Here is a 26,244-nt window from a genome sequence, read left to right on the forward strand (position 1 = left end):
AAATCAACTTATTTTTCCCTTAAAATGATACATTTTCTCAGTTTAAACATTTGATATGTCATCTATGTTGTATTCTGAATAAAATATTGAAATTTGAAACTTCCACATCATTGCATTCTGTTTTTATTCACAATTTGTACAGTGTCCCAACTCTTTTGGAATCGGGTTTGTATATGAACGTGCATTTGTAAGGCCTTTATGAAAAGTATATTTGACATTCTAGAGCAAATGTTACACAGACAAATGTGAGTGTGTGTGGGAGCCACAGAAGAGAATGCAATAGATTACAAACATCAGTATTTATCTATACTGTATCAAATATTTCCTCATACTTTTTGATGATGGATAGTCATAACGGACTGGGCTTGACAAAAGAGATCCAATTGCAAGCTTTATTAAAAGCGTGGTCGAGACAGGCAAGGTCAAGATCCAACAAACAATTATATCCAGGGCAAGGCAAAAGAGTAATCCCAAACAGGCAAAGGTCAGGGCAGGCAACAAACAATCATAAAAACAAGGAAACATTCCAAGGTCCAAAAACAGGCAAGGCATGGCAAAAAACATGGAAACGCTCAGAAGTGTCCGCTAACAGCTGAACAAGACTTCGCAATGTGAGTGGGTGGGTGTGCAGCTTAAATAGTCCTCCTGATTGGAACCAGGTGTGTATGTAATCAGTTCCTAGGCGTGGGGTGTTATGGGAAATGGAGTGCATGAAAGCGGCAAAGCTACAGGATGGAGTGCCCTCTAGAGGAGCTCATGGGCACTCCAGCTGGAGACCGTGACAATAGTAGAACACTGTAAAAAGCCACTACTACTAAAATAAAAAAAATAAAATAAACACACACATATATATATATAATTACAGAAATTAATAGGCTACTTTTATTCATCAAGGATGCATTAAACTGATTAAAAAAATGACAATAAAGACATTTATAATGTCACAAAAACATATTTCAAATAAATGTCATTCTTTTTCACTTTCTATTAAGAATCCTGAATAAAATGTATAATGGCTTCCACAAAAATATTAAGCAGTACAACTGTTTTTAACATGGACAATGATAATGTTTCTTGAGCACTAAATCAGCATATTAGAATGATTTCTGAAGGATCATGTGACACTGAAGACTGGAATAATGATGCTGAGAATTCAAGTTTGCATCAAAGATATTTTAAATTGTAATAATATTTCCACAAAATTACAGTTTTATCAAGTAAATGCAGTCTTGGTGAGCATAAGAGACTTTTTTCAAAAACATTAAAAACATTAAAAACATCTTTCCAGCCCAAAAGTGGTGATGTAAGAAAACTGAACATTATAATGTCCCCACAACCAAAATGTAATTTGGAAAAAGTTTCAACATAAATTTGCTGTCTGGTGGTTCTTCTGGTTGAACACTGTAGTTTGAGGTTGAAACCAACTACAGTTGTTCTCACCCTTGCGAAGTTATAAACACATGGTCTGTTCTGTAACTAACTTTATATCTCACAATTGCTTTATTTCTTATATTTGCAGTGTGTTTAGACCACAATTACAAGCCACTTGGCGAGCTACATTCGTAAAATATACAGTTTGACTAACAAGCTAATTGCTACAAGCTAAAGCTCATACTGTAATACTTTCTCAGGCCGATCAAATTTTGAATTTTAAACTAAAGTTTTGTAATATCAAAATTACTGATTACCATATTTTTACCATGTCATATTTTATTTCCTATTGTAGCTCCATGGCAATCTACTGTAAAACCAAAGAGGCTGTTTTCTTGAGGCCTCATAAGAACATTGTTTCTGGGGAGAGCTTTGATTGACACGTTTTTTGCGTGTTTGGTGTATCTTTAACTGCTGGTTTGTCTGTCTGTCTCATACAATATGCTCGTGGAGGATGGCTCTGGTCTTAAATTGGATCACAGCAGGCGTCACAAGAGACCGCTTATCGGACTCAGCTATCATGATGATGAAGTAAGAAAGGTAAAAAGAGAGGGATCGTAGTGTACCCACTGAAAGGAAAGGGGAGGGCTGGTGTCAATTCAATCCTTTTCCCCTGCATGTTAAGTGTCTTTAATACTGGTGAAACGATACCGAGGCAACACTTTGCCCATTTTTAGCAGTGTGATTCCCTTCGGCTATCACGTATTGCTGCTATTCTACCCTAAACCCCAGGGGCCACATAGTCTCGTGTACATCTGATCTGCAAACAGTCATTAACCCTGTCGCCTCTGTCACCCCTTCACCTAACCTTCACTGCGATCTTAACCTGCCTATGACAGCAGTCCTGGATTAACAATTAATCTCAATTTAAGGCAGTGCAGACAGTAACTCAATCCTGAGGCTAACACTAATGGGTCTTGAAGAGGGCCTGAGAATGCAGAAATCATTCATGAGGAGCGCTTGGGAAAGACTTATCAATGAAATGATTCATAACTAATGACCAAGGGTGGATCATGGCAAGGTGAATGAATGACAGTGGGACTGTGCACCTTTGGATCTGGACTGGGTCTTCATTTTGTATTGTGTGATTTATGGCGACACACATCTCTGAGTAACTTACAGGGCTATTATAGTTAACTAAAACTAAATTAGAACCATAAAAAAAAAAAACATTTCCGTTGCTTGAAATAAAATGAATGTTAACTGAAATAAAATAAAATTCATCTAGATGCCAAGGCAACATTTCTCATGTTCATTTAGTTTAACTTAATCTAGGCCTACTAAAATAACTAAAACAAAATATAAATGAATAAATAGGCCTACTATAGATATATTTAAATAAATGAAAACGAATAAAAATATCAAAAACACACAACAAAATGACCGAAACTTACTAAAACAATTATAAACTACTTCTAAATGAGAGAGAGAGAGAGAGAGGGGGAACAAATAAAACAAAACCACGTTCAATTGAACTGATTCCATGCAACGGCAGTCTTAAAACTACAACTCCACTCATGCATTGGAACCATACAAGCGTTCAGACGCGCCTATAATGAACACGGGGGTAAACATGTTCTTTTTAGAAAACGGTCAGAGTACATTCCCTCCAAAACTGCACAAGCTCATAAATAAAGTCTAATTGTACCAATTTACAACAATACCGATTGCAGTGAACTGATTGCAAAACGCACAACAGAATTTCTTTCTGCCTCATTCGCAAAATTGGTCTGATCTCGATCAGTCCACATGATTAATACACGGGGGACGGCGAGAAAAATATTGAACAGTTACAGAAACAGTGTCAGACATTTATTAGGTTTACCTTGCCTAAATGCCATCTATATAACTAAAAATACAAACCAATTCTATAATATCACTAGTAACGTAAACATTTCGTAAAAATCACGTACTTGTTTTAGCCCGACCCCCCCTATTTTCCACACATGCCCTGCGCGAGTCGACTCAGGCTGTCCCTCTTTGTCCGGCAACGAGCAGGCCGTAATTAACATGGCCAATTTCGCGTTTGGGGATAAATATTAAATCGTAAGTCTATTTGACATTGATTGTTTGTCATATGCGGGTTGACATCCATGTCTTGATGCAACAGTCAGGTGTATATGAATGAGCTGTGTGAGCAACGTTTACCGTCTTTACCTTGCTTGCTGATGGCTAAACCGCTAACTAATGGTAGCTAGATCGCGAATTCAAATCACGTTTGAATTAAATTCAAACGCTTATCGCGTTATTTACAGTCTCACCGCACTTTCGAATCGAACGCAGTTTAAAATGGGGAGCAGAGCTCGGTGTGCTTGCATCTAAATGTCATTTAGACGGCCGTCCAGGTAGAAACACATCTGTATGTGCTCACATTGCAGGCAGGCAGATGTGTATTCACATTCAGTCCATCCCAATTACTTCTGATCACAGCTGGTTTGCGTGCTTGCAAAGATCTTTTGATCAATAACTCAACATTTTCAGACATATCTGCGATGCTCATCCAGATCGCGTTATTATTTGGGGGTGCATGCGTTTAAACGTGCAGAAAATGATAAATCTGACTCAAACCATTAATGCATCCTTCAGACATGTTGCTGAGTAGGTGCCTGGTCTCATTGGCCCATCGGTACAGTTAAAATTAAGCATTTCACGTGCAATTCCTGGGGCTGCGGGGTGATACTCGTTGGACCCGTGGAGGCTTTTGTCAAATAAACTAATTTCTGTAAATGAACGGTGTCATGGCACCGCACCGACAGTCATTTTAATGGCGGGACAGCAGGCGGGACAGACTCAAGGAAAACGAGGCAAAGGTAGGAAACTGTCAGTCAGCGCATCTCTGTGTCCGAGCGGGGATCCACACAGCTCTGGCTGCAAATCTCCCTTTTCCCTGTCCGCACATGCCTGAATGTACGGTGGCCTTGTTTACGTGGGGATCTGTCTTTGGGTAGCTTTGTGTCAACCTCGCACCACTTGTCTATTCACACGTGTCCGTTTGGGTTTTAGTTTATTTTTTTTTTTTTTTACACGCATTGCATTCAACTCTTTTCCAACTTATTTGCACTAAAAGCAAGCCTCTTATCTTGGGATCAGGGTTTGGGATCTCTAAAGGGTTGCATAAAAATTCATCAGCTGTAAAGTTTGTTAAGAGAGAGACCGATATTGCCTTTTTAAGACCGATTGTCTTTTAGTGTCTGATAACCGATTTGCAATTTTTAAATACTTCTTTAATACTCCTTTTATTTCTGCTTTCTGACAAAATTAGACTACAATTAAATGAGATATTTAATATTTTTTATAACAATTTAAACAAATATTTATTGTGCTATGATATTTATCATTTACCCCCCCCAATTGTCCAGATTTATTTTTAGATTTATTTTGGGCTGTGTAGTTGTAAATCTAAATTTTTTGACTTGAAAATGAATGGATGTATTGGATAGTAATAATAATAGCTTATTATTTATTAATTGTTATTATTATTTAAATATGCCGTTAAGTGGCATTCTGTGAATAGTAATTAGGTGCTAGTCTTTAGAGCAGGGCTCCTCAAGTCTGACACACGAGATCCACTTTCCTGCAGAGTTTAGCTCTAACCCTAATCAAACACACCTGAGCAAGCTAATCAATGTCTTCAGGATCATAAGAAAATCACAGGTAGGTGAGTTTGATCAGGGTTGGAGCTAAACTCTCCAGCGCATTGGCCCTCCAGGGCTAGATTTAAGGAACCATGCTTTAGAGCAGTGATCCTCAAATCTGGCTCGCGAGATCCATTTTCCTGCAGAGTTTAGCTCCAACCCTAATCAAACAAACCTAGCTGTGATTTTCTAATGATTCTGAAGACATTGAAAAGCAAACTCAGGTGTGTTTGATTAGGGTTAGAGCTAAACTCTACAGGAAAGTGGATCTCGCGAGCCAGATTTGAGGATCACTGCTTTAGAGACTGACCAAATGGCACCATATATCAGCAGACCAAATCTTACAGTATATTCATAAAAATATTGGTCAAACCGATTATCGGTCTATCTTTAGTCTTCAGTTTCTTGTCATAATGTTTAATAATGTTGGATACACTTTGATCATCTAGGTTTAATTGTTTATTATTATTATTATGGTTTGATTTAATTGGTTCTCAAGAAACATGTAGGCTATTTATTGGAGGTACTGAGCTGTGTGGTTGTAAAATTGAGTTGGTTCCACACAGTTAGAAATTAAAAACGCGATTTAGACTAAAGCTATTGACGAACCGATTATCGGTCTATCTTTAGTCTTCAGTTTCTTGTCATAATGTTTAATAATGTTGGATACACTTTGATCATCTAGGTTTAATTGTTTATTATTATTATTATTATTATTATGGTTTGATTTAATTGGTTCTCAAGAAACATGTAGGCTATTTATTGGAGGTACTGAGCTGTGTGGTTGTAAAATTGAGTTGGTTCCACACAGTTAGAAATTAAAAACGCGATTTAGACAAAAGCTATTGACACTTACCGGTATATGATATGTTTAACAAAATAGTCAGTGCTCTGCTTTATCTCTTCAAATGCCAGTCAGGTTCACAGTTGATGTTAGCAGTGTGACACAGTGGGCATGTAAATGGCCAATTCCACCTAATCCTTTCCTTCCAAAAATGATCTTGTGCACATTTTGCATCATAAAAAGTTGTCTATGAATGTGCTTTTGGTCTAACTGCTACTTTTCCCCCCTCCCTATTCTTGTTCATTGTTCCCCCTTTCCATTTCTGCTTCCATAGGTTCCCAGATGAAGAGCCCAGAGAAAAAAAAGAGGAAGTCCAACACTCAGGTAAGTTTTTGAATATTTGGTCTTGAATTTTATATGTAGCCTAAAGGAGGAGACTGCACACACCCTTTGAATGATTATTTTGAGTGGATGCCTCAAAAAAAAAAAATGTAGCCTGACTTTGTTGTAATATTTGCAATGGTATTCGTAACTTAGTGGACTTGCTTCCCTCCTTAAGCTAAATGTTAAAAAGAATTGCATTTAATGACAAATTCAGTGCATTAAAAATATTAATAATATGTGGAAGGTTTGGGATGCCTCAGCAACAGCCTCCACATGGACAAGGTGGCCATCCCTTCAACAGCCCACCCTTACCTGGTGGCCCTGGCCCTCGTGGGCCTCTACACGGCCCCATGAACCCTATGGGGGGTATGGGAGGAGGAATGAACATGATGGGCATGGGTGGTGGAGGTGGTGGGGGCAATATGGTGGGTGGTCACACAGGTATGCCTCCGCAAGGACAGTTCCCTCCTCCACAAGATGGCCCATACCCTGGTTCAAGTCCTCCTGTTGGTGAAGAGGGAAAGAACTTTGGTGGTCCAGGTGGTGGTCCACCTGTTCCCTCTCAACAGCAACCACCTAACCTTAATCCCTCCGGTCCTCCATCCAACAATGCCACTCCTGGTCCATCCCCAGCCCCTGGACCCCCACAGCCTGGAGGAGGTTTCCCAGGTCATCCAGATGTCCAACAACCCAACCCTAACACTCCAGGTCAACCCCAGTCAGCTCCTCAGCCTCCCAATCCCAACTCGTCCCCCACAGGCCCACATAATGGTCCCCAGCCTCAACAAGCACCAACCAATCAGCATCCTCCACCCAACTCCACTGGTGGCCCTGGCCCCAACACCCCATCCAACCAGCAACAACCAACGCCACCAAACTCCGCTCCAGGTTCGGCGCCCTACAACCAGCAGAACAACGCTCCTGGAGGTCCAATGCCAAACCAGCCACCCAACTCTAACCAGAACAACCTTAACAACAGCAGTGGTGGCAACACTCCAGGTAGCAACCCCAATCCTCCATCCAACTCTACGCCCAACACCCAGTCCCCACTTCCCAGTGGGCCAGCTCCACCAGCTGCTGGCCCAGGCTCTGGTCCCCCAAAGCTAGGTGGAGGCATGGTGTTCCCTTGTGGCCTCTGCCTGTCTGAAGTCCACGATGACCAAGAAGCCATCTTGTGCGAGGCCTCCTGCCAACGATGGTTTCATAGAGACTGCACAGGCCTAACTGAGCCAGCATATGGGCTGCTAACCAGAGAGAGTGCTGCGGTGTGGGCTTGCGACTTCTGCCTCAAGACAAAGGAGATTCAAGCGGTTTACGTGCGCCAGGGACTGGGACAACTGGTCGCAGCAAATGATGGCTAAAGGATAGAAGAAGATTGGGGAAGAGGGATGTATGATTTATTTCTTGGTGCTTCATGTCTTGTTTCATGGTGAGAAAGTGAAATGGAAGCGAAGAATTAATCCACCAGAGGCGAGCGTGACATGCAGATAAAACTGAACTTCTTAATCTGTTGTTACTTCTTGCATTTGTTTCTTCACAGACCTCATAAGCACTTTTAGGGCCCATGTCTCTGATTAAAAAGCATTGTACCAGATGTTGGAAATGTTTGTGTATATAGAATATCATGATACATTTTCAAAATTCAGCTGTTTTTGATTGATGTTGCACTCATAGGTCTTCATTTCTCCTTGGTGACAAATTTGGAGAAGCAGCTTGATTCTGGCCACAGTACAAAATAAATTTAACCTTTTGTGTGATTATACCCAAGATCAGCCTCCAAAAAACTGTCCAATTTCCTCCCCAAGCCCCCAAATCCAACTTCTTGATCTGCAAAGCACTGACGCCAACTTGCTACCTCAAAATTTTGACATGTCTGGCTAAGAATGCTTTAAGTCAAGAGTGTATAGTCACCACACAACCTCTCCTCTGTGATCTCCATTTCAGTATATCCAAAGGAATATGGCAGCGTCCTGGAAAAGGCATATAATAAGTGTAGATAATCAACATTTCACTGTATGCGTTGTTGAACACATGAGCGATCTGACAGAAATTGGAGTCCTGTGATTCTTTAAACTCTAAGATTGTTTCTCTTCATGTACAGCTGCTCACTGTTCTTGACACAAAGTGGAGAATGATGGCTGGTGGCAGTGCCGATACTGGTAATCCATAACCATATCAGTGTGTGTATGTAGTCTTTGGATTGCATGTGAACCAATGCAGTACTTTGTCAGAGCTGTTTTTAATTGTTACATTTACTGTTCCAGTTTGGCCTCATCCTGGGCTATGAAGTAACCAAATAACAGAACGAAATCAAATGTTGTCACAGAGTGAGATGTTTGCAGTTTCTTCCTTTTTTTTTATTTCTACATTTCTGTCCAAGTTGCCTTTTTCTTGTTACTTTTTATGTACCGGTGTGTATGCTGTTCAATGTGCTTGCTCTGGTGCCCTCCATTCGCCAGCATTGTGCAGTAATATGGGGGGTGTTCTGGCCTCTGGCACTGTACTGAAAGAAGTAAACTGAATTGTTTTTTTACAAGTCTTTTTTGTGAACTTATTATTGTATTAAATATGGGTTTAAAAAAAAAACTAAACTAAGGCATGTAGTTAAAGATACCTTTTTTACATGTTTATTTTCAGCTCGGCAGTCTATAAAGTAATATATAAAAAGGTTTTTAAATATATATTAAAAAGCTGGCATTTTTGTGCTCCTGTCAGTTAAGGTGTTTTAAACAAAACACTTGGAATCATAGTCATTTCATGACTATATTTGTAAGGTCTATAATAATTTCATAAATTTGTAGGGCAACACAGAAGACTAATTCACCATGGTTTCCCTCTGGAATTTCCTATGGGTGTTCAGATTTGAGTAAAATAAAGTCTGTGGTTCACACTATTTTGAGGGTGCATGTTTTGTTGCAGCAAGTTAAATGATCTCAGTCTTGCATTTTGAAGCTTCTCTGTTTTTAAAAGACTTACAAGTTGCTGTGCAAAGACTGCTACAGTTTATAAAACATCAGTTTGAAATCTTGTGGTGTGGTGTTCTCCTTTTAGCAACTTTTTGTAAGGAGCAGTTGTGGCCTAATGGTTAGAGAGTCGGACTTGTAACCCAAAGGTCGTGGGTTTGAGTCTCAATACTACTTGCAGGGATTGTAGGTGGGGGGCGTGAATGACTAGCACTTTCTTCCACCTTCGATACCATGAGGTGAGACCCTTGAGCAAGGCACCGAACCCCCAACTGCTCCCCAGAAGGCACAGCAAAAAAAGGGGAAAAAAGCATGCCCTCTGCTCCAGGTGTGTGTTCACTGCTCAGTGCTGTGTGTGTGTGTGTGCGCGTGCTCTTGGATGGGTTAAATGCAGACCACTAATTCAGAGGACACCATACTTGACTACACATGAGGTGAGACCCTTGAGCAAGGCACCGAACCCCCAACTGCTCCCCAGAAGGCACAGCAAAAAAAAGGGGAAAAAAGCATGCCCTCTGCTCCAGGTGTGTGTTCACTGCTCAGTGCTGTGTGTGTGTGTGTGTGCGTGCTCTTGGATGGGTTAAATGCAGACCACTAATTCAGAGGACACCATACTTGACTACACGTCATGCTAATTTGTTTAAAAACAAAACATAAAAAGTCCCTTCAAGTAATAACCACATTCCTTATTTTACTCAAATAAAACAAACAAAAAGCTGTTGTAAATATCCGAGGAAACTCATGCCTCAAATATGCACATTTTGAGTGTGTAAACTAGTTAGTAATGCTAAAGTAAGCTATGAATGGCTGTATTCATGAAACACGAGCAGAACAGATGTCTAAATCATTCACAGATCAATTATTTTGCAAATGATTAAGACAGAAATTTGTTCTAGTGTTGCAGTTCTAGTGTTTATATATATATATATATATATATAAATTCCATTCATTTATTTATATATATATAAATTCCATTTTTGACACGGAATTATATTCTAATAAACCGACAAATCTGCCAACTAAAACCTTAATAAGAAAGAACGTTAAAACTAAAACTTCTTTGGTTATCTGACTTAAACCACTTATGACTTTATGATAAACGTTTAGCTATTTTTATAGTTAATTTTCACAACATTATTATTGGTTGCATTTTTTTTAGTATGTTGTTTTAAAACATGCAATTTTAACGGGAATAAACAGTGGCATCAAGTTTCTTAAATTGATTAATGGACGGGCCCTGAATTATTTGTATTTGATTGACATTGGCTCTCGGCCAATCACGTGCTCGAATCGGCCGGCCTTGGGACCACTCTCCAGCCAATAAGCGCTCAGAAGGGGCGGATCGATGACGCAAAGGCAACAGGTTGTTTAGTAAAAAACGCACTGACAGTATTGCATGGTCTGTCCATCCTCAGTCTCAACGAGGAGTTTTTAATTGAGACTAAACTTAAAAAGAGCTTCTTTATTATTTTGTGCCTTGTGAAGGTCAATGCTAAAGGTTTCGGAAAACAGGTAAGCAGAAGGAATGTTTTTGTTTACCCAGCGTGTTTGTTTTTGTTGCTGTTCATGGCTGCGGGTTTGTGTCCAGCCTTTCAGTTGTTATAATCCGTAATCACATGGCTTCACAGTTACGCTGGAGTTCTGCTGAGCGAAGCAAAGAAACACCTGTTGCTTTGTGTCTAAAGCTGCAGGCTGGATTACAGAAGATGCGCTGACCAGGTCGGCGTCTCTCCTCTATGAAATAATAAAGTCAGTATGACTGACCTGCGTTGATCTCAGTAGGACCGATCAGCATATGTCTAAAGCTGCAGGCTGGATTACAGAAGATGCGCTGACCAGGTCGGCGTCTCTCCTCTATGAAATAATATAAAGTCAGTATGACTGACCTGCGTTGATCTCAGTAGGACCGATCAGCATCATTTTTGTATATTATATATTGACAAAGATGCGAATTTTAAATATCCCACATGATTTAAAGGGAGTTTTGGTCGCATAGGTGAACGGTGTACCTTGTTGTCTATATCTTTACAAAGTCAAAGAACAACACAGCTAAACAATCAGTCAAAACTGTAGCCATAAAACATTCATTGTATTATTAATGTAACGTTAACCCTGTATATTAAAATAACATGCTGGTTTCGATCCCACCGATACCGACTGACTTGCTGGGTGGGTGTGACGCAATAAAAAAAAAATTCAAAAAAAAATTCAAAAAAAAAAAAGTTTCATTCTGCACCTTTGCTTGTGCTACCTCGTCTCTCTCTCTCCCTAGTCATATCTGTGAATAGAGAAACTTATGGACAAAAACGGCTCCTCTAAACAGCGCCCGTCTCAGTGTAATTTAATATTTATCTCTTGGTTATTTCCAACACTGCAACTAGAACATAGTAGAGTCAGTGTAATTGACACAATAACTCAAAGCTAGCCTCAAACCCAAATTCTAACCTGCCCTAAATAGTGTAGTAAACTGGCACATAAAATATAAATAATTAAACTATGAAATAATGACAATGAATAAGTACAGAAAAGATGTAGTCCTCATTGGCATATGCATACTCCTATGGATTGAATTTTACTTTTTTTTTTTAATGGGCTATTTAAAGTGTTGATTTCAAAATGAATATTGTTTTGTTTTTGTTTATGTGCTTGTATATCAGTTAATCAAACTACTGTATTTTGTCAACAACAACTAGCCAAAGGCTATCATCTTACTTTATGACAATAAGGAAAGAGCATATATATATATATCCAGTTATGACATAAAGACCCTGATATATATATCCAGTTATGACATATAGACCCTGATATATATATCCAGTTATGACATATAGACCCTGATATATATATCCAGTTATGACATATAGACCCTGATATAAGCTTACATTTTTGTGATTGTCTGTTTAAGGTGACAAGAATAACTCTATCGATATAACACTTTAAAAATGAATGTCATTGCATTAAATTACAAAACATCAAAGTAGAGAATTGTATTAAAATACAATTTATTGCTATTAAAATCCATATTTATGAATAGCAGTTTGTGGAATATGCTCATGTTCAGGTGGTTATTCTGCTCTGACACCTGTGCGAACTTGAGGAGAATTTACTTCAGACATCCAACTAAAAATAACCATGGGACAAGTTGGGGAAAAGTAATTAAAACAATGGCTCAGAATTTTTTTTTTTTAATAAGTTGGTTAGAGAAATGGTCTAGCATAATTTTCACATAGTAAAGATGCCACTTGGTTAAAAGAGTCTACATTTTGGGGCCCATGTAAATTTTCTATTCTGTGTGTATATATATATTTTTTTTAGAAGAATTTGTCACTTGTATGTTGTCTTAAGAAGAATCTTAAGTCAAATATGTACAGTTAAAAATTTACAGTTTTCACATAATTAATCTGCTCCTTAAACCAATGAGAAATCACATGGTGGGTTCCATTTCGCAGGAATGCTTGGAATCCCGCCTATGTGAGGACTACAATGGCTGACTTTGAGTAGCTAATCACACCTAATGGCTCAACAGAAGCGCTGACAGTTATAATGTAACCAAATGCCCGTTTCAAGAAGTTATTCATTGATAGACCCGAGTTTGTGGTCTGTTATTTTAGTTCTCAATGTCTTCACAATTCTTGCCCCCCCCAGCATTATGCTGGTGCATTATAAGTCTGTGTTTAACACAGGATGCAACGTAATACTTCATGCACATAGCAGTTGTTGTATAATTGTTGACATATAGAGATTGCAGAAAGAAATTAGCTTCAAGACTTCAAGTAGCACACACAGTCTTATGAGGTGGTAAAACGAGGGCTTTAAATGATGCCCTGCATAACTCTGGATGTTTTCTGCATCACTTGCTTTGTACAATAGAGCACATATGCATCTGTTTAAACACCAGTAACTCAGTTAATCAGCAGATTAGACTCAGCATCTTTGATCGTTCATGCAAACATGCTATGTGGCGCTTTGATGTGATACGAGGAATGTTCCTATCACAGTGATAAGCTGTTTTTGAGCTAATGTTAGCTCTCCTGTGTAATGGAACTGTGTTCTAGGAAAACGGGAAGACAGGAAGCAGAGTGGAATGCGCTAGAACCTGCTCCTACCAGCAGGCACACCTGTTTGCCACACACAAACAATATCTTTCTCTATTCTAATGTGAGAAGACTCACATTGCATGTACAAAACTGCTTCATATGTGACACTATATCATGGAGCAGTTTGTTAAAGGGTCTCTTGGGAAATTAGTAGTAGTAATTAGTAGTCCAAAACATATTTGAAAGGTGAGCCCAGATGGAATCTGCAAAACAGCATCAAGTCTGATAGGACTGAAGTATGTACAGAAATATAAAATATTTGCAGGTCGATGCTGAATTTCTCATCTTTTTCTGAAAAAGCTTAGATGCTTGAATGAATTGCTTGCCATTCTGGCAGTAAAAAAATCTACCTTAATACAAAAAGATATAGAAGTAGTATTCCGTATGTTTTTTGTGTTCACAGTGTTAATTTTAGTTTTAGTAATTTTGGTACTATAGCTTATTTTATTTTCTTTAGTTGCCAAGCCAACATTTTTAGCAATTTCAAAAATTTGTTTATTTCTTTAATATACTGTAGTAATTTTTAAATTTAATTTAATTTCAGTTTTATGTCAAGTAACAACACATGTTTTTTGTTTTAAAAATTTCTTGTGAATGTTTTGTGGGCCCTAAACTCCATGCCATGTTTACATGAATCACAGGTACGTTCAATGGGTTGTAAAGCTTTATAACCAACGTCGGATTGTTTAGCTGACTTAGCATTGAAAAAAACCTCTTTGCAAAGAATTTCCAGTAGACAAAAAAACCCAGAGAATGTAGGTTGCGAAATTAAGTGTGACTTCCTGTAGAACCTAAAAATTATGCAATCTTTTGATCAGACTGTTAATCTATCCCACACAGCCTTGTTTTCATTTGAAAATTTAAATATAGAGTCTACCATGATTTGGATGTCACTGTGTGATAAAATCACTTACTAATCTTGTCTGTGGAAAGCTATTCAGTCTTTTAATTCCTGACACAACCATGTTAAGTCAGTAAACCCTGTAAATTTCATATAATGCATACAAGATATTTTTTACAGGATTTACGTCGGTAATGTGAAGCCTGTTCTGCTGCCTTGAACAGTAGCCCTGCCACTACAAGGATGATTTATTAAATAACTTAAAAGATCATAAGACACACATTTTAACACAAGTGGTTTGATGAAAATATGAGCTTCTGCTTCCGTTTCTGCTTTTAAACCCATAGACTTCAGTTGTAAATGCATTAGTGTAAGTGTGAATTTTCTTTGCTAATCAACAACATGCTGTCAGTAGAGCTTTATTTGTTTCAAAGCCGGATCACTACATTAATTGTTAAAACTCATTGGGGTTTTGTGCTTCACACGGTCCGCAGATCTTAGTGACTGACAGCAATATGAAGACTGAACTGGAGCAGGCGTTCAACAAAAACACACAATTACAGCAACTCCTGGACAAGGCCAAGAGAGAACTGCGGGAAAACCAGGACCAGTGAGTCTCTGTTTGCATCATTAACATCAGAACAAAGCAATTTCCAACAGAAAATAGAACCCTGTGGAGTTTGTGTAATAGGTTCCTTCTGTCTTCAGAATGGTAGAACTGCGTATGGATAGAGAGGTAGCAGAGTCTCGCTTACGGCAGCAGGAGGATCAGCTAGCTCAGCTCCAGGAGGAGCTCAGACGAACGCTGGAAAACTCCCCTCAGTCCGACACAATGCAGCTAGTACGCACACAAACAAACAACATACAGAATGATTGTGGTGTCTGCCATTATTGACCCTTACTCCGCCTTTTTAATGCTTTAAATTCCTAACAACATATTGCACCAAGACGTGTGAATTACTAAGTGTATTATTCATTGTTTAAAGTGTAAATAAACACAAACCCGTATCTACACACACATTGGTGATGTCAAAAGTATCGATGTCGGTACTGAAATTTTAAATGTGATGATACCAGCATTTCCCGCTAGCATTTTGAGCCCTGTTGTGCAGACTCTCAAACACCTCTGACTGGCCATTGTTCACATGGTCAACAGATATGTCTGTAATTGGCTACAATAATCATTGCTTCACGCTCTTCACTGAGAGCTCAAAATGCTAGCGGGAAATGCTGGTATCGTCACATTTTTTAAATTTCAGTACCGACATTGGGACTTTTGACGACACTAACACGCATACAGAACTAAATAAACACACCTACTCATTATGTATTATGACTATTTTGCAGAATTTAAAAACAGTAAAGTCATCACATCATGGATTAACTTACATGCAGTTATGGGAATTATGAAGTGACCAAAAATTTGCCACTCTGCCACCCAAAGTTGCTTTTCCAACTCATTTGCTCCAACTTATCAGTTAAAAAATAGAACATTGTTATTTTTTTAAATTTGTAGTTTTGTAAATACATTTATGTTGCATACATATTTCCCTTAAACACTGTTTTTCTCTGCAGGACTTGATGACGGTGCAGGCAGAGCTGTCAGAGTCTCTGATGCTGAAGCAGAAACTGGAGGACACACTGAGGCAGAGAGAGCGAGAGCTCACCGCTCTGAAAGGGGCCCTGAAGGATGAGGTGGAGTCCCATGATAAAGAGATAGAGGCCCTGAGAGAGCAGTACAGTCAAGACATGGATGCCCTTCGTCACAGCATGGAGACTGTCTCACAGGTGAACATGCACTACAATGCCTGTGTCTCACGTTCCAAGTCCCTGCCTTGCAGGGATTAACATGGAAGAGAAATGTTTTATCACTTGTCACATCATGCCTGATACCTAGGCTGGATCGATTCAGATGTGTGATCTGTTTTGTTGTCCAAACTGTTGTGAGAAGAACTTTTAAGCATCTTGAATGAGTGCAAAGTACAGAATTGAAATTTTCTCTGATACCTGTTGTCTTTTTCTCTGGCCTTATCCACAGTCTCAGCTGGAAATCGAGGAGGAGCGTCAGAAGGTGAATGCCTCCATCCTGGCTCTGGAGGAGGAGCTGGAGGGGTACAAAGAGCAGAGCGACCAATGGAAGAAGCAGCTTAGCTCCACCAACCGAGAGTAAGCTCTGACACATGAAACATCAAGTTTTGAAATATTTATATGGTGATGGCAAAATTTTACATGACGGTAGCCATTGGTGATGTGATGTGGATGGATCCAATGACAAAGTTGAGAAGTGTTTAATTTTATGCAGATGAGCAGTGAAGGCCACCAGTAACGTTAGGGCATCCAACATTAGGAACAGCCACTATGGATAATAACCACCAGAGTTAAAATTACAGTATTTTAGCAACGTATGTTCATATCTATGCCACCTTAATTACATAGAACATTGTTTTTTAATTTCCTAAGGTGTTTTATAAGATCTTAATGTGTTGTTCCAATGTTCAAATCCATATTTGTCTAAGGAGTTAAGAGACTCATCTGTGATCATATTCAAACAACCTTGTGACCAACACCCTTTGTTAACATTCAGTGCTATCTTGAGGACTTCAGTACATATGATGAATGTTTGGCTAGAATTTTGTCTTCTGGTCCTGTAGGCTAAAAGGTCCACATTTCATTTGCCTGATGTGATACTTTAAAGATAGATACTGTTATTATCCTGCATCCAGTTCACACTCACATTTGAGACTGCACTTTATTTTTAATGATATTCAATGCCATTCAAAATTTTAGGGTCTTTCAGATCTCTTATGCTCACCAAAGCTTGTGATATTTCACAATAAAGTCTTTTCTATTTGAATATAATTTGAAATGTAACTTATTGCTGGCATTACTCCAGTCTTCAGTGTCACGTGATCCATCAGAAATCATTCTAATATGCTGATTTGCTGCCCAAGAAACATTTCTTATTGGCACTGTTGAAAACCATATGGCTGATTCTTTGAATAGAAAGTTCAAAAGAATAGTATTTTTTTAAATTCATAATGGACTTCACTATCATTTGACTTGACTTTTGATAAATGTAATGCATCCTTGCTGAATACAATGTATGATGAGAACAGAGATGTTTTAAAGGACATTTGAGTTTTTTTAGAGCAGGATTTGACTCTAATTAAATCTCATAATCATGTCCCACCGGTTTCATTATCTGTTTTATATGTTGTCTTTGTTTGTCTGCATTTTATGTGTTTTATGATTTTCATGCTATGTGTTCATGTCTGTTGTGTTTGTTCAATGTTTATTGTTGTCTTTCTGTTGCATGTGTTCACTTCTGGTTCTTGTCTGCCAGGCTGGGGCAGTGCAGCGCATTTCAAAAGTGAGACAGAGTCCTGTAGATGCACAACTACTGACACCTTAGGCAGAAATTAATCATCAGTTAACTATGATTGATTAAGTGTTTTGGTGTAAAATCTTTCGCCCTAAAATAGAATCTAATATCCTGGTTTCAATTTGGCTGCAAGTTATAAAATCTTAAAATTTTTTTAAAAAAATCAGCGATTTAATTAAGACTAATCAAAATAAAATCCTTTAATCTCACTGTCTGAGCTGATGCATCAAATACAATAACATAGTACTTCTATTAATATGGCAAATGTTCTTGTGCAGGTGATCAAAATTGACGCTCAAATGAATCTTGATCAAATCTTTTCTTATGTCATGAATCATTTTAGTTCTGATTCTGAAATAACACCGATCCTTCTCTAGGATGTTGATTCTTCTACTGGATGAAATCATTGTAGTGGATAGCTGCACTAACATTGAATGTGATATTGTGTGTTGGTGTGTTCTAATTAGTGCTTGTCTCATTGGACAGGCTGCTGCAGGCACAGCAGGAGAAGGAGGAACTGGAAGAGAAGCTGCTCACAGTTAAGAAACAAACTGATGAAACTGATTCAAACTCTTTAATGAAGGTAAGATACAAATAGAAGTGCCACAATCAGTTTTCTGTCGTCTTTGGTTCAAAAAGATTTACTGTGACACCTAACTGTGAATGCTGAATTTTAAGACATAGATATGTTTTTTAGCCTGGTATAAAAGTTACTTTGCATTTTGCAGCAGTTGCAGCAGTGCCGATATGATTTGAAGAAAGCTCTTTCAGAAGTGGAAAAACAAAAAGCAGAGGCAGCAAAAAGGGAAGAGGAGCTTAAATCAGTATCAAGAGCCAATGAGAATCGAGAGGAGGAGCTGAAGGCAGAGATTGACAGACTAATAGATCAGTCAAAGAAAGACAAAGAGGAACTTGCAAAAGTACTGGAGAAAACACAACAGGTAATTCTTGAAATGATGATAATTAAAACCAGGGTGAATTAAATCTAAAATTGTCTTTACCCGGCGTATTTAGAAAATGCCACCCACACTAAATCTCATTGATCTCACTTGACATGCTGAATTTTAAAGAGGAAATATGTTCTGATGTACTGGAAAAAAATTTTTTTTTCGCTTTATACAGCTTTTCACTTTCCTTGAGGAAAAGAAAAAGTACTGTAAATTTAATATTTGTTCCCTTATTCTATTTACTTCCTGTTTGTGTAGTCCTCCACATCAGCGCAATCTCAAGAAAGCAACCTAGAACTTCAAGAGGCCAATGCTCGCTTAAGAGAGAGAATAGCACGCATGGTAAAACATCCCTAAAAATCCAAAATAGCCTTTTGCATTTAAGCATTTTGCTTTAAAAATGATTTGCATAACCATTTATCTCTTCTGCTCTAGTTTAGTCTTCTATGTACAATGAATGTATTTTCTTTTAACCCTCTTTTCCTCTTCATTTCCAGACTCGCCTGCACTCCAGTGTTCCTGAAAGCTCCTCCGATGTTCTGGAGGATGAGAACCGGAGCCTGAGGAACCAGCTGGAGGAGTCCCGGCGTGCAGCTTCTCGACTGGGTCAGGAGAAAGAGGAGCTCAACAGACGGCTGGAGGAGAGGGAGAGAGAGAGGGAAGCGCTAAGACGTGGCAAGAGCGACCTGGAGGAGCAGAAGAGACTGCTGGACCGAGCACTGGAGAAGATCAATAAGGAGGTGAATATTTTTTTTTTTTTTTTTCTTTGTTCAGTTAAAAAATGCTTTTATTTATTATGTTTATATTTTTTCAATTTATAATTATTTACATAATGTATACATATGCTGCTGTTAAAATTTTGGGGTTGGTACAATATTTTTTTAAATGTTTTTGAAAGAAGTCTCTTACGCTCAGGTTGCATTTATTTGATTACAAATACAGTAAAAACAGCAATATTGTGAAATATCATTACAAATAAAAATAGCTGTTTTCTATGTACATATATTTTCAAATGTAATTTATTCATGTGATGCATTATTACTCCAGTCTTCAGTGTCACATGAGCCTTCAGAAATCCTTCTGATATGCTGATTTGCTGTGCAGAAACATTTCTTATTTTGATCAATGTTGAAAATACTCGTGCTGCTTCATTTTAATTTTTGTGGAAACTGCGATAGATTTTTTCAGGATTCCTTGAATAGAAGGTTTAACAGCATTTATTTGAAATAGAAATATTTTCATTGTTTTTTTATGTTCTTCATTTCTTTCTATCAGGTGGAGACTATGATGGGAGATTCACGTCAGTCGGTGCAGGTTCTTCAGTCTCAGTTGGATGAATTCAGAGATCGTTCTCGTAGAGAGCTGCAGGACGCTCAGAGACTCTGTAAGGACAGGCTGGTTGAGCTACAGAGAGCGCAGGCCCTCCTAAAGACCACTCAGGAGGAGGTGAGACAGACCATGTTTCACTACATACACATAATGCTAAAGTACAACATAGTGTTTATAATGCAAAAATCAGTAATTCTTACATCCTTCATGAAAACCAAGACACTATCTGTGAGAATATTCCCACTGCTCTTATAACCTTTCAGTTCAGAACTCTGATCACACCATAGATAAGATACTCAGTGCTTTGTTCTGTGTGTTTCTCAGGTGTCTCGTCTGAAGAAAGAACTGCTTACATGCTCAGAGGAGAGGGACAGCGCTCAGCTGGATAAAGAGCTGCTGAGCAGCCGTCTCAAACACCTGGAGAATGAGCTGGAGACGGAGAGAAGTTCACAGACGGACCGCAGCAGAGAGATCCGTCTAATAGAGGTAACCGTGTATGTTTGGCACCTGGACTTTTGAGTGAAACCAACTCGACAGCACCCAGTCTCTTTTTAGGGGCTTCATTGAATGTCTATGTGATCAAGAGTAACAGGAAAGAAGAACAGGGAGATGCTTATAGTGTTGTTTCAGTGATGTTTGTTAATGTACCTTTTACCTTCATAAAACTGTTTCAGGACAAAGTGAAGACATTAGAGATCAAGTTGGATGAGGAGAAGAGTGGAGCAGAGCTCCTAAATGAACGCATCGCTCGCAGTCGAGAGCAGGTACACAGACGCACATTAGTTAAAGGCTGCTTTTTATTTGTCATATTTATGTTTGCAAGCACAAGCTATACACAAGCAAGGATATAGATTTCATTTTTAATTTTTTTTTTCTAGGTGGATCAGCTCCGTTCTGAACTGATGCAGGAACGTTCAGCCAGACATGATCTTGAGATGGATAAGAGCGCACTAGAGAGACAGGTACACACAGATACCTTTCTAATAGACTTGGTTCTAAATTAAGATTATTATAATTGCTTTAACAAGCATTGATCTGAAATAGTATAGTAATGGAGTTTAACCCCAGATTTATTTCATCATATGTGACCCTGGAGCACAAAACCAGTCTTAAGTCGCTGGGGTATATTTGTAGCAATAGTCAAAAATGTATTGTATGGGTCAAAATGATTGATTTTTCTTTTATGCCAAAAATCATTAGGATATTAAGTAAAGATCATGTTCCATGAAGATATTTTGTAAATTTCCTACTGTAAATATATTAAAACTTAATTTTTGATTAGTAATATGCATTGCTAAGAACTTAATTTGGACAAATTTAAAGTCGTTTTTCTCAATATTTTGAATTTTTTGCACCTTCAGATTCCAGATTTTCAAATAGTTGTATCTCGGCCAAATATTGTCCTATCCTAACAAACCATACATCAATGGAAAGCGTATTTATTCAGCTTTCAGATTATGTATAAATGTCAATTTCGAAAAAAAATGACCCTTCTCACTGGTTTTGTGGTCCAGGGTCACATATTAGTATGACACACTTTTGTCACATTAATAATTTTATAACTGTATTGTTTTTTTATATATATAATATATATATATATATATATATATATGTGTATGTATGTTTAAATCCTTCATTCTGTCATTGCTCTGTATTTCATCTATCGTCTCTCTTGGTCTCTCAGGTGAAGGAGTTAAAGTCTCGTATTGCTGATATGGGCTCTCAGACTCGTCCCTCTGCTGGAGTCACGATGCTAGAAAACAAGATTCAGGAGCTGGAGGACCGTTTGCGTAGTGTAGAGAGGTACAGAACTGGACAAGCACAAACACAATCGGCACAAAACTGGATATTAATCAATAAAGCATCCATGTATCCACTGTCTTTTGTGCATGTAGAGAGAAAAACACCATTCTAGCAGCTCAGAGGAGATTGGACCGGAAACTTAAAGACGTGACGGCCACCCTGGACCAGGAGCGAAGTCAACATGCTGAACAGAGAGACCAGGCAAGCACACAAACACATTTAAAGATATATGTATTTTACATGTACATTAGGGTATGTACTTGATTTACTTCAAAATAGAAAGATCTTTTTTTATGATGTTAATTATTATGCCTATAAATGTGTAGACATAGCTGTGTGTATCTAAACAGCTGCTGCGTGTTTGTGTCTCTCCAGCTGTCTCTGCGAGTGAAGGCTCTGAAGCGGCAGCTGGATGAGAGCGAGGGGGAGGTGGAGCGTCTGGAGGGCGTCAGACGGAAAGTTCTGCGGGATCTTGAGGAGCAGCGGGAGCTGCAGGAGGCACTGCAGGCCAAAGTCAACGCGCTGGAGAACGAGCTCAAGTGAGTTTTCTATCAAATATCCATACCAAATAATTAAGAATAATGTATAAATATATATATTTAATTTATGCATTTAGCAGACGCTTTTATCCAAAGCGACTTACAGTGCATTCAGGCTACACATTTTTTTACCAGTATGTGTGTTCCCTGGGAATCGAACCCACAACCTTTTATAAAGAATATATATAATTACGGTATATATATATATATATATATATATGTCTTGAAAACATTATTTAATGAATGAAAAGTTAATGAAAAATGTAGTCAGTTGTGTCACTACTTTTAGCTAGTTACATGCCACCATTGATATCAAATGTATTTAGGCCTCAGTTTTGTTGAATTAACATTTTTAAAGGGGTCATATGATACGATTTTAATTTTTTCCTTTCTCTTTGGAGTATTACAGGCTCTTGGTGCATAAAGAAGATCTGTAAAGTTGCAAAGACTAAAGTCTCAAATCCAAAGAGATATTCTTTATAAAAGTTTAGAGTCAACCACGCCTACCTAAAACGGCTCGTTCCCCAGCCCGGGGTCGTCACATGTGGTTGCCGCAAGCCCGCCGGCCGCTCCTTTGTTGAATCCGCCGGCCGTGCCGTTTTCTAGCCCGCCGCCGCTTCGGCTTTCACCGTGGACGAAGCGGAGTCCAGCTCGGGGTCGTCACATGTGGTTGCCGCAAGCCCGCCGGCCGCTCCTTTGTTGAATCCGCCGGCCGTGCCGTTTTCTAGCCCGCCGCCGCTCACTCTAGCCTGCCGTGTGTGACGTTGTGAAAGCGAAAATACTTTGTTTGGCCTTCCAAAAGAGGACACGACTAGAAATCAGTGGTTAAGTTGTATTTACAACACTGTTCCAGAACACTTCAACCCAAATATTCAGATGTGTGCAGCACATTTTATGGAAGACTGTTTCCTGATCCTGGTAGAGTAGACTACAATGCCGGCAAACTCACAGACTGTAAGTACGTTTTCATATTTAAAGGATTTGCCACTGATGATTCAAACGCGAGTTTTGAGCAGTGTAGAGTAGAGCTTGTTGTTTGCCATTTCTCCAATCACAAATGCAGACATGGTTTTATGTTTACACGGCGCTATGCAACGCATAAAAAGACAGTATAAGTCATTATAATCCGTAATTATGTCCCCACTGGATGCAACAAATGCCTGGTTTATAATGGGTTTTAATGTTTTTGTCTCATCACTCCGGCCGGGACACTGCATCACAGTATGGTAGGGGCGTAACATTTCCGTCACACGCTTGAGGTATTCGGCCAATCACAATGCACTGGATAGCTAGCCAATCAGAGCACACCTCGCTTTTCAGACCAATGAGCTTCGTAAAAATTGACGTTTCAGAAAGGCGGGGCATAGAGGAGAAATTAATAATGTACAGTATGTGGAAAATAATGTTTTTTTTAACCTTAAACCACATAAACACATTTCATTACACCAAATACACAAAATAATGTTCTTTTTTGCAACATCATATGACCCCTGTTTATTAACATTCTGGCCACTAGAGGGTGCACTTACAATGCTAAACTATTAACAACAGGCTGATATATATGACTGATATTGGTCTATTATAACGTGTGTGATTTGATTGTTTGTTAGGAGGAAGGTTCAACAATCACGACGCCCAACTCTGGGAAGCACCTTGAGTTCTGAGGAAGAGGAGAGTTACTCAGACTCAAAAAGCATCACGTCTATTCTCACTGAAACGCCACTTCAGACCACCAACTGTTAAAGCCTGAACGAGAGAGGGGGAAAATTTGTTTTTGCACACATTTGATTTGAGTTTTCTAGTAAATGTAAAAATAACAGAAGAGACATGAAGGATACAAATGGTGTGGCATCAACACAGTCTGTAAAAAAACGTTTTTGGAGGGCTGGTGTTTTCAACAAAAAGTGATATCAGGTGTGTTTTTACAGTGGTTGATGAGATAGATGGGGTTGAAGGCCTAATAAAGCAGTCAGTGTGAAGATTTGTCAACCAAAAGCTCCTTTAGTATTGTTTTGCTAAAACTGGTTAATTCTGAAGCAGAATTGTTTGTTCTTACTCTGTTTATGAGTGTCGTTTATTTTAGGAAGACTCTTTTTTTGTATAAAATGTTATGGTTTTTGACATCCTTAATCATATTACCGAAATTAAAAATCAATGAAGGATTTTATCTTTACACATGAATGACATGCAATGTCATTTATAAAGGTGGAATTTGACATATTTTACTTTAACTCGAATTATTTTGAATCCTTAAAATGATAAATGAAACACTGTGGTAAGTGTTCTCCTTATCATCTTTAATGTTACACACTAGTGCAAATTACAATGAAGGATATTTAGAAGGCTTCTTTTTGTGTTGCTTTAATTTGAGAATTAAACTTGCACTATGAATGACACCTTTTGTGCCAAGACAGAAAAAAGAAAAAAATCTTTTGATGTAATGGCATTGAAATATTTGCCTTAATAAAAAATAAAAAAAGCTAATAAAATATAAGCTGCTTTTTTGATCATTTTACCAGAGACCTATATGTGCTGTACTGTATATTCATATTTATCACAATGTATTTACCTCCCATATAATAATTTGTAACTCTTAAAGATGTGATTTGAAACATAATTGCATAATACACTGTACAATATTAGATCTGTATATACTGTCCCATGTTTAAAGTTTATTCTTCCACTACACATTAAAAGTAACTGTTGTCACATTACTTTGATGTGTTTTCATTTTACTTCTAAATTTTCTAGTAATCCTGCATCTCTCCTTTATGTCGGATATTTCTCAGCTTCAGTCAGTGTCATATTCAGCATTTTTGTTTTTACCATAAACGGCAAACATTTTTATTCATCATAGACTGTAATATGGGTTTAGCCTTAAAGTAAACCATTTTTTTATCATACAGAATTGCAGTTATTGGTGTAGAGAAACGTTTTCCCCATTAATGCTTCAAAAAATGAAACACCTGAGCGCAGTTTTAGTACAGCTCAATAAATTGTAAACTGCTTGTACATGTGTATGGATAAGCGCTATATATGAAGAAAAAGACCAGTGTTTTCAGCTCTAAAATATTAGACTGCAGAGACCAAATAATAAAGAACAAGAATGTTATTTTCTCAAATCAAGACCATTATTGTTTTTCTTTAAAAGTCTAATTGTAAAAGTATATTCAGTTAATGCTTATTGTCTTTTCATTGTTGTTCACTCATATTAATTTTTTTACATTAAATTCTACACATTAAAATGGCAAGTATTTTTCAATACATAAATCATTTCATCATACACAGAGTACGAGATTTGTTTGAGTCCGTGTGTGTATAGTACAATGGAAAAGATATCACTCCGCTACTTTAAAGCCTTTAATGTGCCACAAAGGTTATTTACGGCATTACAGAAGATCATTCATTCTTTCCATCCAAACAATGTTTGATAGGTATATAAAAACAGAAAAATATCTCTTGATTTTTGTCAGCTTAAATTAAAAAAAAAAGTGTTATTAAATACACACATTTAGTAGTAGACAACAATGCAGTTACGCAGTTTTAACAAAATTGTTGAAAGCTCTATTCGTGATTCCATAGCTTGTTTATTCATTTCTATCATTCAACAATCACTGGTTATCTAAAGAAAAGTTCCTTTACAATATTTTACATCCCTATAAGCCAGGCTTTATGTTTTACTTTTTATATTTCCACAGTTTATCTATATTGTCCATTTGTTTTTTGAATGTCTCATTTTGAATGTATCTTCCAAACTTTTATTTGCCTGATGTATAGAGATCCTATACCAATCAGCAGGGATGTCTGCTGGTTTTAAACTGAATCTCTTTGCAAATTTCATGTTGTACTTAGCAAAGCTATACTTCCAAAAATCAGTGGCTTCAATAGAAGTGTCAGGCTGTGTCCTCCAGTCTGGATAGATCTGTCTGTATTCCTTGTGTGGATACCACTGATATCCTGTGTCTTTACAGCGGAATGACAATTCACTAGCAACATTAGATGAGCATATGTCAGGAACTAGGTTATAGGTTTCAATCCAACTGTAGTAACCAATGCCTTGTGGCCGATGGATAGAGACTAAATGATTTGTATGCTTTTTTCCGCCAGCT

At 38.0% G+C, this 26,244-nt stretch overlaps 2 protein-coding genes across 2 annotated transcripts; both read left to right on the forward strand.

Moving 5' to 3' along the window:
• Positions 1–6,413: 6,413 nt before the first annotated feature.
• On the forward strand, positions 6,414–8,767 carry LOC107559680 (proline-rich protein 2-like). Its single transcript, XM_016243577.1, has one exon. The coding sequence runs from the start codon at positions 6,414–6,416 to the stop codon at positions 7,593–7,595; it is 1,182 nt and encodes a 393-aa protein (XP_016099063.1). The 3' UTR covers positions 7,596–8,767.
• A 5,835-nt stretch (positions 8,768–14,602) lies between these two features.
• On the forward strand, positions 14,603–24,813 carry LOC107559681 (cingulin-like; the record flags this gene model as incomplete). The annotated part of the gene is made up of 16 exons (XM_016243578.1): positions 14,603–14,745; positions 14,844–14,976; positions 15,711–15,923; positions 16,174–16,301; positions 18,004–18,100; positions 18,246–18,458; positions 18,723–18,806; positions 18,962–19,204; positions 19,740–19,910; positions 20,118–20,279; positions 20,468–20,557; positions 20,672–20,755; positions 21,478–21,596; positions 21,689–21,797; positions 21,972–22,135; positions 23,746–24,813. Coding segments are annotated over 16 exons (2,286 nt in total), but the record flags the coding sequence as incomplete, so codon positions are not given.
• Between the last annotated feature and the right edge of the window lie 1,431 nt (positions 24,814–26,244).

Source organism: Sinocyclocheilus grahami, unplaced genomic scaffold (genome assembly GCF_001515645.1).
Source record: "Sinocyclocheilus grahami isolate Dianchi unplaced genomic scaffold, SAMN03320097.WGS_v1.1 scaffold695.1, whole genome shotgun sequence".
NCBI classification, from domain to species: Eukaryota; Metazoa; Chordata; class Actinopteri; order Cypriniformes; family Cyprinidae; genus Sinocyclocheilus; species Sinocyclocheilus grahami.